The 13,161-nt window shown below is 37.9% G+C and overlaps 1 protein-coding gene across 3 annotated transcripts; it reads right to left on the minus strand.

The window, feature by feature from the left end:
* Nucleotides 1-173: 173 nt before the first annotated feature.
* On the minus strand, nucleotides 174-10,784 carry SUA (suppressor of abi3-5). Of its 3 annotated transcripts, none has more exons than XR_016525336.1 (16): nucleotides 10,603-10,781; nucleotides 10,000-10,137; nucleotides 9,744-9,784; nucleotides 8,749-9,502; nucleotides 8,592-8,663; nucleotides 8,407-8,499; nucleotides 8,240-8,319; nucleotides 7,831-7,981; nucleotides 6,768-6,855; nucleotides 6,601-6,692; nucleotides 4,913-4,981; nucleotides 4,144-4,323; nucleotides 3,454-3,646; nucleotides 1,697-2,653; nucleotides 1,209-1,544; nucleotides 174-547 (listed from the first exon to the last, which is right to left on the minus strand). XR_016525336.1 is itself a non-coding variant. In XM_090308480.1 (16 exons), exons 2-16 carry the CDS (start codon nucleotides 10,045-10,047, stop codon nucleotides 368-370), a joined length of 3,183 nt encoding a protein of 1,060 aa, XP_090164606.1. In that variant the 5' UTR covers nucleotides 10,048-10,137; nucleotides 10,603-10,784; the 3' UTR covers nucleotides 174-367. The 3 variants fall into 3 exon arrangements, 2 of the variants coding, with proteins under 2 accessions (XP_090164606.1, XP_090164607.1); XM_090308480.1 differs by having other exon boundaries at nucleotides 1,209-1,393; nucleotides 10,603-10,784; XM_090308481.1 differs by having other exon boundaries at nucleotides 1,209-1,393; nucleotides 10,000-10,286; nucleotides 10,603-10,775.
* Between the last annotated feature and the right edge of the window lie 2,377 nt (nucleotides 10,785-13,161).

Below are 13,161 nucleotides of genomic sequence, written 5' to 3' on the forward strand. Positions count from 1 at the left end.
ACATAGTGCTTGTACTATCAACTTTGAGGTCAAAGATTCGATTCCCTATCTACGTATTTAATCTAATACCTTTGAAAAAAATAAATAAATAAATAAGAAGGATGATTCCTTGGGAATTTTGTATGTAGAGCTCCTTAAACAATAATGTTCACTCAAATTAGCAGCAAAAGACGTGAAAATAAATAGTAGTTTGCATTAGATGAGAGCTAATTCCAAAATGAATGGGCTGATACATATCCAACAAATGCTGCAGAAACAAAAACTTGTTTCTGTACCCTAACACATTGGTAAGAGATCAATTTCAAACAAGTTTTTGTACATTTGTTTGAGTTTGAGTTGCCTACCACTTGACTTACACATAACCAATTTAAGACATCTCCCGAAACCGAGCAAGAGCTTTCTTATGAATGAGCGTTCTATAACTATCACCGGCTTGTATTTCGAGGCTTGGATCCATCTTCTTCTGCTGACTCCCAAGTCCCGCCCTGCTATCCATGGCTTGTGCCTGGACTGGCTCCGTCATTCCACTTCCATCCTTACCTAGACCCTGGATGCAAAATATTACCAGGAAAAGAAAAAAAAAAAAAAAAAGGAAAAAGAAAACAATCCTAACATCAGAATGGTGATGGTGCCAACATTCAATTGCCAGTTTCATCGAGTGCCTACATAAAGATACAATGAATAAGCCGAAAACCCGACTGCAGGGATCTAAATCCCCATCAGCAGTCAGCACAAAAGTGAAAAGTTGAAGAAAAGATGTGATCTCTAGGGATAATTATTAATTGATGTGTAATGGTTAACACGCATATTGAACTAAACAACTTGTAACGTACAATTTCACACTTCCTTTTTTAATCATATACCAAAAAGGTAGAATTTGGCAACTATTCCATGACAATTGGAACCAATCATTTTCATTTTGGAAGAGAATAGAAGATGCACGATGGAAAGATGATGCCTTTCGGGTGAAACTAAAAAGCAAAGTAATGAAGCTTATACTCAACGTGGACAATATATTATCATTGTAGATATATATGGATGAATTCTAACACCATCATGCAAGACAAAAAGAAGGCACAAATGCCAAAATATCCAAACTTATCCATTCTACTGATAATCTATATTCGGGAACCTCAATACAAAAGGAAAATTATTAGGTTTCTCGAAGGCGTACAAAATAAAAGATTTAAGAACGAAGGAAAAATTACCGAGCCTTCATGCCAGCCCATGTTACGGAGCATCCTGTTGCCCACGTTATTCTCATCAATTGCTTTATCTGCTGTGATCACTTCAAAAGTGTTGAGATTTGCATCCCCACTTACTCGTCCTCCACCAACGCCAGGAGGAAAAGGCATTGCATCCAGAGAACCCTTTTTGACTGAAATATCTCGATCTTGAAAATTCACATATGATAAACAAAGAGGAGATCTCACATGTCAATATGAAAATTCTGAATAAAGCATCGGCTCATCAACCCAGATAACAAACTCAGTCATCAAACAACAATCTGACAGATCCCAGCGCTAATCATGAAGAAAATGAATCTGAAAGTATCAAGTGCAATGATTCCAAATATAATTTTGGTTTCAAGGAAATATTGTATCATTTTTAACCATAAGATGAATGTCTAAACAAAATATAGAAGCTAAAATGACAGAATGGCATCCAAGACAAACACAAGTCAAACAGGACTTACTCAAATCCCCAAACTCGAGGTTGGACCGATCATCACCAATGAATGTTGACGAGCCATATAAACTCCTCCTTTCAGCTGCACGATCTCTGTAGGTGGTCTGTGGCTGCTCCCTATTTGCAGAAGCAGAAGATTGTGGCATTTCAGAAAACCTTCTCTTCCCACTTGCAGAAGTTACAGGAGGTGTGTAAGAACCCAAAGCAGAAGCATCTGTTCTGAACGAACTTGTAGTAGAGGGAGTTGGAGTATCAGCAGTCATCGATGGAGTTGAATTGAGAGCACCATCTATTACAGTTGAAGAAGAGACCACACTGGAGGATGTTGAATAGAAACTATCTGATTTGACAATACCCCTCCCAGAACCTCTGATAACACCCATCAGTGTCCCCCCGGAGCTGTTACTCACAGGTCTTGGCTTAACCTGAGATTCAGGAGCAGCAGTTGAAGCAGCTCCCAGGTTGAATGAAGTGCTTTCCCTGGAAGTTTGGACATCAGCTTTTAGCTTACTCTTCATGGATTGTCCAACAGGGAAAGATTTGTCTTCAGTTGATGCTAAACTTTGGTTGTCATCAAGTGCCACACGGGTTGCCTGTCCTTCATGACTTCGTTGCTTCCACATTGTCAAAACAGTATTCATCTTCTTTTTATTAGCCAATATACTACTTTTTGACGCAAGCTTTATCTCTTTGGCCCTTTCTTTCTCCCTCTTCTCTGCAGCTATTGCAGCTGTTGCCGCAGCCTGAACGGCATCTGGCAAGGAAGCAGCCTTCTCAACTGATGTAATGGTAGCTGCTGGTGCAGAAATCACTACTTTTTTATTACTTGACCCTTCTGCTGTCTTGGGGAACTCGCTCTCTTTTCCAGAAGCAGAGCTCTCATTCTGATCAGTGCAGGGGATGTATTGCTGCTTTTGATGGTCATATGTATACCAAAGTCCTCTGTTACCATCGTAATACAGACCTGTGTAATAAATGAGAGAAACAAGTTTTGAAACAGAATTAATAATATGTTATAGATCATTAAAAATGGAGCGCAAAAAAACCCCTCCGTTGATAAAGTTCACATTTTTCTTAAAATTTGTGGCTTATAAAGAAATCTTGTGGGATAGACAATACTACTTTTATCAGACAGGTTCTTCTGATCATGTTAGATGCTTTAAGCTTAGTTTAAATATTTTATTATTGAGTTTGCACACCTCAGTACCAACTTAAGTTTGTTGCAAGTTTCAAACATCTTATGGTTCAATTTGGGCATTTGTGTGCCTATATTAATAATCATGTTGGTTGAGAACTCTATGTGATAATGTATTCTTAAAGCCAATTTAATCATTTGCTTTTCATTTTTCTTCCCCAAAAGAACCTTTGGAAAAAATACTGGAACTTGATCCTTGTTTCCAAGAAATTTCCTACTAGGGGCAGAGTCAAACTTAAAATCCACAACCTCTCTTTTCAAACCCAAAAGCTTGAAAACATCAGGCCAAATTCACTCATCACACAAGCATTCTAGACTGAACTTGATCCTAACAAATTGAAGTCCTACCATCCCAGTGTCTCTTTTTATGGGAAACAAGGATTTTTTTCCCAACAAGACTTTCATCAACCAATAAAAACGATAGATCCAAGGGGATGTTTAAGTTTCACCCAAAGGCCAAGAAGATTAAAGACAAAAATTAGTAAGCAAGTAAATAAAAGCAAAAATATTTAAGACAAAAGACTCCAACTGGTTGCCTTGGCATATGGAAAAGATTCACCCAGAGATACCTGTATTTCCATCGTAGTAGAACCCAGAAGCAGCATCATAATAGTAACCTGATGCTTCATCCCACACAAAGCCGGATTGTGGAGCAGAACCATGACTTTGAATTTCCACCCCCTTACCTCCTTGTTCCTGGCCACCATTGGATTGTCTGTCGTCTGGGTTGTATTCCTTTGGTGCCCATCCCACAGCATCATACTAGAAAACACAAGAGACTAGTTATGCACAAAATACCCGCAGGAAGTACAAAGTTGTTAGGATAGAGTAGGATGCTTACAGAAGAAATCAATTAGAAATAAAGATGTCAGACATCATCTAAAATAGAAGAAAGAAAAGATATACCTTCAGCATCCCCCCCCCCCCATCAGCCCGACAGCCATTAATACAATATAAAAAATATTTAGATCCAAATTTAGAGCAGTGCCATCTGTTTATAGCATCAAGACCAATATAAACAATATTTAGTTCTGAATTATGCATATCTGCATGGGTGTGTACCTACCTTTTTTTTTTTTGGGTGTATACCTACTTAAATGCATGTGTAATTATTAATCCCTCGTTTTCAGAAAAAAGATAGATAAGGTTCAGTTCAACAGAAGTTACACCTAAAAGAAGGTATAAAAGAAGCAGAGAAAATTACAGTACATTGTTCCTGCAAGTGCAAGTGAATTCGAGGAAAATAAAATTCAAAGTACCTGCTGAGCAAATGTTGCAGCTTCAATTGCAGCAGCTGCAAGGCTGCTCGACTGCGAAGATCCAGACGGTCCTGATCCTGGACCAAGAATGCTCTTAGCATATGCTACTCGCAAGATTTGGCCATTCTTTTCGAGGGTTGTGCCATTTGTGGCATCAAGAGCTTTGGTAGCATCCTCCACCTACAGGAAATACAGCTCTTCTGTCTGTCTTATGAATGCTAAAATGTTTTTTTCTAACGTTAAGAAAGCAAAAATAATGATAACACACATACACGTGGTGTGTGTGTGAGAGAGAGAGAGAGACTCCACTAAACTAAGTACAGAGGCCCACTTCCACTTATCCTATGGCTATATAATCAGAAAACAGGTGATAAAAACACACTGTAAAGCACTACTTAGTTGGTTATGACATTAATAATTTCGTACTTAATAAATACTCCCCAGTTTTCAAGTACAGTAGACAGCAAAAACACCATTTGCAGAAATAAATCGATCGAATGGAAACCTTGCATAGTTAGTTCTGGTTTAGGTATGGCTCCTTCTGTTGGTTTGCCATTTTGTGGCCCAATATGTTCTTTTTGTGTGAATGATTGATTCTTCATTTAAATAAATAAACATGCAATTGCAAATATAACTTTGACCAGAATGATGCGTATTTGTCACAAAAGCATACAAAAGAAGTTGGATCATCAGCTGGTGCCATCCATTTCATAGAAAACCAAAAAAGGAAAATTCGCACCACATATCCAATGAGGAAAGGCAAACTTACCGAATGGAAATGAACAAATGCAAAACCTCTAGAAACATGAGTGAATTTGTCTCGGACCAAACGAAGATCCTGCAAATATTTTTTCCAAACAAAATAGTTAGAATGGAAAGTATATATGTTCTCAAGACCTCATAAAACTTGCACAAATTACTGAGGCCCAAAGCCAAAGGGACTACTATTACCAACAGACCAAAATGAGAAATACCCTAGCAACAAACCAATTTAGTGCAGAAGCACAGAGCCCTACTTTTCCTCTCCAAAAAAATTACGAATGATGCCCATTCACTCACAAGTAAGAATAAGGAAGCACATCTAAAACAGAACGTGTGGACTCTCAAAAAAAGTACCACATGCTCGAAACCCGAAAGAGTATCGAATTAATGTTCTTATAATTATGAAAAGCAAACTCATCATTAACAAAAATGGAAGTACATAAAGCAGCTTGCATAAAAGGGCCAAACAAAAAAACGTTAGTAAATATAACAGTTTAATTTTGAAAGAGACATTATGTTGATAAACTGTAATAAATATACAAAAGAGAGGGAGAAGAGCTCCCCTTACTGAGAGGATATCAGAAAACTTTTCCACTTGCCCAAAGCAAGCTATAAAATGCATCAACCTTCACACTCCTAAGTTGTAACCCAAGAATGTTCTACTGCTTTCCAACCAAATAGACCACAACCCAACGGGAAAGCATACTTGCCAAAACACAAAACTTCTCTCCAAAAAAGAGGATCCAAAATGAATACATTCATATGCTCAGATTCAAAAGGAGATGACAAAATCTACTACATGAACCCCTTTGAAGCAAAAGAGCATAACCACAAAAGATACTTATATCTTCGCCACACCTACATAAGATGCCAGTTTGAGTTCAAGCCAAGAATGAATGTGAAACTCTGAGAAAATCCCAAGCTGTTAATCCTTCCCATGAGTCAAGAGAAGTGTTTTTTATCCTCTCTTTTTGAGAAAATCTCTGAGGGAATCTCTAAGCTTAACAAGAGAGAGAGAGAGAGAGAGAGAGGGAAAAGGCATGTGAGAGAGGGAGAAGAAGGAAGAAGACAAGACCAAATAAAGATACACAAACACTAGATAGACTTGCAAGAAAAGACTTTTGTCTATCCAGGAAACCACAGTATATGGTTCCCTTCCTACCATCAAGATAAAGGATAACTACTTGTAATAAATACAAGAGGGAACTGCCCCTTTGAATGAGAACATGGGAGATTGTAAAAGTCAGATCCTACAAGAATTGAACTCTCCAACAAAAACGTGATAAAGGATAGAAAGCTCAAGAGACAATGAAATGCTACTTTCCATGGGTTAACACGGTTCCTAATAAAATTTTATTGCATTACTCTAGATAATAAAAACATAATGTCAGCAAAGTTAGGTGATCGTAGGTAGGATCAGATTAAGAGATGTTTAGGATGATTAAGGATGGAAAAGACAATGAAAGGTCATCTTCTCAAAGGTTTCATTACATTATTCCAAATGCAATTTTATTGCATGATTACAGTCAATAATATACAGTGATGTTAAGTGTGTTTATTGATTGGATTGGATCAAGAGAAATTCCGGGTCCAATTCAGTTGTTTGAGTTGAAAATTTGTACAACCCCAGTTAGGTGATTATTTATTAAAAATAATAATAATATTAAAAAAAATCAAAATTTTAAATTAATGCACCTTAATTGGAGCATGTTTAGAGAACTCATAGCGAAGCATTTCCTCATCCGCATTTTCATCCAATCCGCGAACAACCAAAACATGAGTTGGACCTGGTTAAAATGAATTCAGTTAACGTCATCACATGGGAATAAAAGAGACGACTTTATGCCAGAATATACACTAACCTGCCTCTTGTCCTTTCTTTCCTAAAGATGATTGATTAGACATGTTAATATCTGCCGGAGGAGCATCATCCGTTCGAGGTTCATTACACTGCATAAAACAAAGATGGTTTTTAAATATTAACCATGTCCTCCAATGAATGTGATGCGCAATTACCCATAGTTACAAATTTAAAGCTTCTAATTTTAGCCAACCACTTCACATAAATAAATACCTATCGCACAACTGCCCTATATAAAACCTTTCATTTAGCCAACTACAAGAAAAGGATTCTTATTATTCACAGTCACAAGGACAAATTAAACGTGTCAGAAACACAAGAAAGCAGAAAACCAAGAAATATAAGGTATGAACCACCAAAAACTAAATTACCATTATTTGACTATATTGACAACAAGAAAACTTAACATTTACTTTCAGAAAAGAATAGCCTACACTTCGCAAATGTAATTTATAGAGCTCAAGAATATACAATCAACAACTTGGCCAATGTAAATCCTAAACTGTCTTTAAACCAAGCTATGGTCCAAACTCAAAGCCAAAATACAGAGCAACACAGTCAAAGCCTTGTATACTGGGAGCACTATGGTTTAAGAGACCAAATTTTCCAAGGAAAAACAATTAGTGAAACAAAAGAATTGTAATAAAGAGGCATTACACATTCTCTTGAGGTGTTGTATCCACTTTTTTAAAAATGATTACAGTTTTTTTTCTTTGGTCAGAAACCGAGCTTACTTTGAAAAATATGAAAGAATGTACAAGGCATACAACAAACAAGCCCACCGAAAGGAGCACAAAAAATTACCAAGAAAGTAGCCCAATCAAAAAGGATGGAATCAAATCGGTAATTACAAAAAGCTCAATTAACGGACGCCCATAAAAAGACTTAAATCTAACCAACTCTCAAAGCGCATCTCCATAAATTCCAACCCCTCTAAAGATCCAATTGTTCCTTTCCAGCAAAGTCCACAATCCATGCACCAGAAACATAGAGGATCTCTACAAATACAACTACAATCTCCAATTTCAAAAGTAGAAAATTATAGAAGAAAACGTTGGCAAAACCTGGAAACAAGATGTTCGTCGTGCAAAATTTACACAGCCGCAGATTGTGCACATCCAATCTGATGGCATTGTCACGTTCTTGCTAAAATGACCTGATCTCGTAGTATTTTCTGCAGCAAAAGATCCTCCTGCACCCCCTGTTGGCTTACTACTGCAATACATCATAGATGAAAAAGCAAAATAAGCTTGCAGAAGAAAAAAAAATCAAGGACCTGCCCTAGCATATATTCCACAAAAAAGTTATTAGGACTAAACAAAATTCAAGAAAGACATTCTCATTATCCCAGCTATTGTCAAACTTTAGGGAAGTACAAAATAAAAACATAAAAGAAACCTATGCACAATTAGAGAAATGCTAGTCTTATCAAATTGAGCAGTATATCTTAATTATGAGGAAAAAAGGATGAACCTGTACTCAAAGAAAAGCTTCCTGCCATCTACAACTAGACCATCATCACCAATCTTGTCCATCATTGTTTGTGCTGCACCCTATTTCATCAATAAGAACAATCATACATGTCCACCTAGAAAATATAATATAATTAACCAACACGGAGTCTGAAAAATTATAGGTACCACTGAAGGAAAATCAATAAATGCAAAACCCCGTGAAATGCCAGAATTGCGCTCTTTGATCACACGCACGTGACGAAGGGGTCCCCATTCAGCCTATGATGGAAGCACATAATAAAAATCTTATAAAGTTCATATCTAGAACGTGAGACACAAGCACTTCAAATAAACTATCCAGCTTATATTACAAGGATTTGGTAGAGATCTTCTTCGGTTGTCTTTTGAGAAAGACCCTTCACAACTACAGTGGCAGATGGAGCCTGCATCAATATGTTAAATATCACTCAGTTTTATTCTCTCAGAAATAATGGGTAGAAAAACAAACTGTGACTAAGAAAAAAATACCACAGAATAATGTTCGCGCTCTCTTTTATCTTCCCGATCCCTTCGCCTCTCGGACCTTTCATGTCGATTTTCTTCATAACTATCTTCTCGATAATTTCGTCCATGGCTTCGACCTCGAGGAGACCTTGATCTAGAACGATCATCACGCCCACGAGACTTAGACCTATCATGCCTTCTGTGTGGACTTGGATCCCTATCCCAACTTGAACCTCTCTTGTCACGCTCACGATCACGTGACCCCCGCCTTCTCCAAGTACCCTCTCTTCTACTACCTCTATCATAATCAGAATCATAACGATACCGGCCATAGTCATAATCCCTCTCATAACTATCATCTCTCTTTTGATGCACCACGTTAGACTTGTAGTCATAATCATCATATGCATAATCATCACGCTCACGACTCCCAAACCGATCTAGCCTGTCAATTCCATGATCACGGACATTACTGAGACTACGATAATCATCACGAAACCTATCAAAATCCTGATATGTATCAAATTCATGTTCATTAAAAGCATCCAGATCATGGTATGACTCATTATATGGTTTTTCATATCGTCTTGATCCCCTGTCAATAGGGTATTCATCTTCATAACTTCTCCTCCTTGATTGAGACCAAATGCCAGAGGCTGAAGGTGCTGGTGGTGGATAGTCTTCCCTATTATCAGGGTGAAAAGCATCTCTTGGGTAACTGTTATCTCTTGTGTATCGTTCATCTAAAAACCTTCGCTCATCATATGCTCCGCCAACTCTGCAAAAGTGATAGAGAAATGGGATGGAAGAAACATATATAACATGATACGAGCTGAACTTTGACAAACAACCTAATATGATCAGGATCCTAGGAATAGCAGTATTAAAAATAAATAAATAAATAATATCATTTAACAAAGCATTTGACATATATCATGCAATTAAGATATTATAACATACAATTTTTTGCAAAAATGTTAAAATGTTCTTTGCAATGATGTTCAAGGGTTGGTACTCACCGGAAGTTTGGCTCATGAACATTACCATAACCCTCCAAAGCCTGTGGATTCAAGAGAATAAGCTATGTCAGCACAAATAGTCAATGATCTTACGAGGTTAGGCAAATCCAGTCCACATCCTCAATGCCCCATGTCTTTCTCTCATTTTTTTCTTTAAAGATGAGATGCCGGAAAAGAAATGGACATTCACATAGCCCTAATAATTTCTGGAATTATCATCCATAGAGGTGATTATTAAGGAGGAAACCACAATTACGCTGTTATTATCCCATCCTTGTTGAAGACCATAGCGCCCAGGATCCATTATCGCAGGAAAAACGAGTCACGAATACACCCTGCAAAGCTCTGGATGTTCGATCAAAAGATTGAGGAGCACAATGTTTGTAAACCTTTCCTGTAATATACGCACCAAACAGACATAGTTATGCCATGACGAACCAACACTTAACAAGTCCCATGAATAAACCTTGGCCTCGTATCTAAATTGGAATCCTCATAAATATAATCCTTCCCAGAATTCAGAAACATCAATCTTCCGATTCCCTTAACAAAAAAGTGGACCTTGACATTAGAAACCATAGTTCATGCAGCAACAATACAACTCAGTTGCCACATACTCAATCCCAAACCACACCAACGCATTGAACATAAGGTTTCAAGAGACCAACGTGGTAAACGGCAAAAGAAGCAGAAAAAGAAGAAAAAATCACAACAAAAAAAAACATCCAAGAAATATGAACAAAACGACGTTATTTCCATGCATATCTATCGGAGGAAGGACACATAACCAGACACAAAACATACGAAGTCTTCAACAACATTGAAAATAGTAAAGAGGGGGGAAACTCGAAGGACATACAGTGGTGTTGGTGGACTGATTTCGATCCGATCGGACAAATTGAAGCTATCTCTCACTTTGTGTTCCTCTTCTTCTTCTCGTTCCGTCTTTTAGGGTTTCTTCAGGCAGATTCAGAATAAAGCTTCCAGCTTTCCTTTACTCTCGCCTCCTGAGTCGATACAGAAGAAAGAAATAAAATTGTCGTTGTGATTCTGATGATGATCGATTAAATGGGCTGGGCTGGGCTGGGCTCTCATCTCTTTAATGTGGACCCAACTCCCGAGCCCATGTTCAGGCCCAATTATGTCCATGCTGAGAACTATGTCAAGCCCAGTTCTTACTTTTAGGGGTTTCTATATAAATGGGTCAAAATTGGACCCTAATTTACAAAACTTGAAAACTTTCAGGGTGTGTTTAAGACAAGGACTATCTTAAGACTATAATAACTATCTCTTACTATAGTACATACTATTTTGTATTCCTCAATTAGTTATCGTCAGTACTATTTCAAAACCCCCATTTGCTACAATTTTTACTATTTACATTCATCATTTTCTTATTCTTTGCTACCGTGTTTATTATTTTTCTTTCAAACTAAAATGGTTTATACCTCAAATACATACTATTATACTCAAGTTAAAATAATTTACACTTCAAACACAAATTATTATAACCTAGTTATAATAACCTAGGACTATAATAACCAATTTTTTACCCAGCTGAGGATTTTCGTGCAAAGTGTGCTCAAATCTTTTCCAAACCATTGGGACCTAGACCACTAAGAGCACAACTCTCAACATCGATTGCAACAATCGTTGCAAAAATAGAATTGCACGTTATTGTAACACAATAGTCAAGAATTGAAGTTTCAAAGGATGAGATATTGTGCTAAAAAAAGCAATGCAAAGTACCAAGAACTTGACAGTCGGGCATTCAATTCAACATGAGAATACCCATATCGTGTTATCAAATTAGTATGTCCGGGACTTATACTTTGGCCGATCAGGGAGGAAAAGTCCTCCCCCATCCGTGGAATGAAAGCACCTGAGAATCTACCGTCAATAAGCTTTAAAAAAATCCTGCCAAGGCGTGAGCTTGGCATGCATCACTATAAACTCCTTGGATCGTTCGATTAATGCCACATAACCCTCAATTCCTTTCTCTTTGTTTCCAACCAAACCGAGATTGACAAATGTACAACATCATGAGGTAGCCACAAGCATAGCACACTCCACCTCTTAAAAATTGGTATGACTTATAATCCTCCCCAGTAAAGCTACTATTATTATACTTATTATTGTTATTAAAAAAATGTACATTGTGTACACTCATGCAATCCCATAGGTTAGCCTATAAAGGTTGGCTCTAAGAAATGTAAAGAAAGGTTAGTAAACTGATCCTCTGAAAATCTAGGGTCCACTATAAAAATATGATCTAAAGATCACCCGAGAATCAATCAAAATAAGCCACTCAAAATGGTCATACGCTTAACCCAAAACTCAAGAGCTTGCCCTACAAGCAAGACAAACCATTGAGCCTCAACACGGAAGTAAGGGACTAATGTTATAGGTAATTTTAGACCAGCAAAAGGTCAAAAGATAAAATCAAGCCAAGATAAAATCGAACCTGAGATTGGCTGAGGAACAGGCCCAAGAGAGTTTCAATAAACAAAAAGAAAATAATTTAGGCACAAAAGAGCCCGCTCGGCCCATCGACCTCGGACGTGGGCCTTAAAAGCACAAGGCTCACCTGAGCCTCGGTAGCCGAGGCTGAGACCACAGAATCACTCAAAATAAGACTGATACGGGTCGGCCTTCTTTATAGGAACATCTGCAGTGGCTTGATCCCAGGCCTCGTGTATCTGATTTCAAAGTAGGAAAAGGAAATAGAGCTCGAAGACCTCTAAGGCTACCCACAAAAAGTAAGCTCATCTCCTCCCTAAAATCTATTTGCCCTCACATTTGTGCAACACAGTATGTTACTTTTTTTTTCCCTATTGTCTTACGAGTAATTTCTTCTTCTAAATATAAATTCACCGTTGAAGGCACGTGAAAGTCGGCCAAGTTCCCTTGGCCTAATTTTACCATCAACAGTTGATGTCGTCTGTGGGAAGAAGAGTGACACCTGCAAGAAGGTCTCAAGAACATGCCATTTAAGCAAAGAAAGAGATGAGTCAATAAGAGAATAATAGCCTTTTCTACCGCCCACCTCGACTCAGTCTCTTGAGAAAGACACGGAGGCAAGATTCACAAATTTAGATGAGCAGGTGAATGCCTCGGATCAAAACCTAGCTCAAATCAGGGGACTCTTAGAAGCGCAAAGAAACCTCTCAGGCACTTCATGCTTGGGTCAGCCTCATTTCCCTAGGGAGGAGGTGGAGTCAAAATTCAAGAAATCACAAAAAGTAAGACAAATGGAGCGAGACTCAGCTTGAATTCTGGGAAATTCGATGAGGCAAGACCTACTCGAGGAAGATCCAAGTGGTTCAACCAAGGAGACTTGCACTTTCAGTAAAAAGGGCAGTTCTTAGGAAGGGAATATGAGACAATCTAACATTTAAAGTCAGGAACCACGTAAAAG

The sequence above is a fragment of the Benincasa hispida genome, chromosome 12, assembly GCF_027475165.1.
Source record: "Benincasa hispida cultivar pf3 chromosome 12, pf3_genome.v1.1, whole genome shotgun sequence".
NCBI lineage: Eukaryota > Viridiplantae > Streptophyta > Magnoliopsida > Cucurbitales > Cucurbitaceae > Benincasa > Benincasa hispida.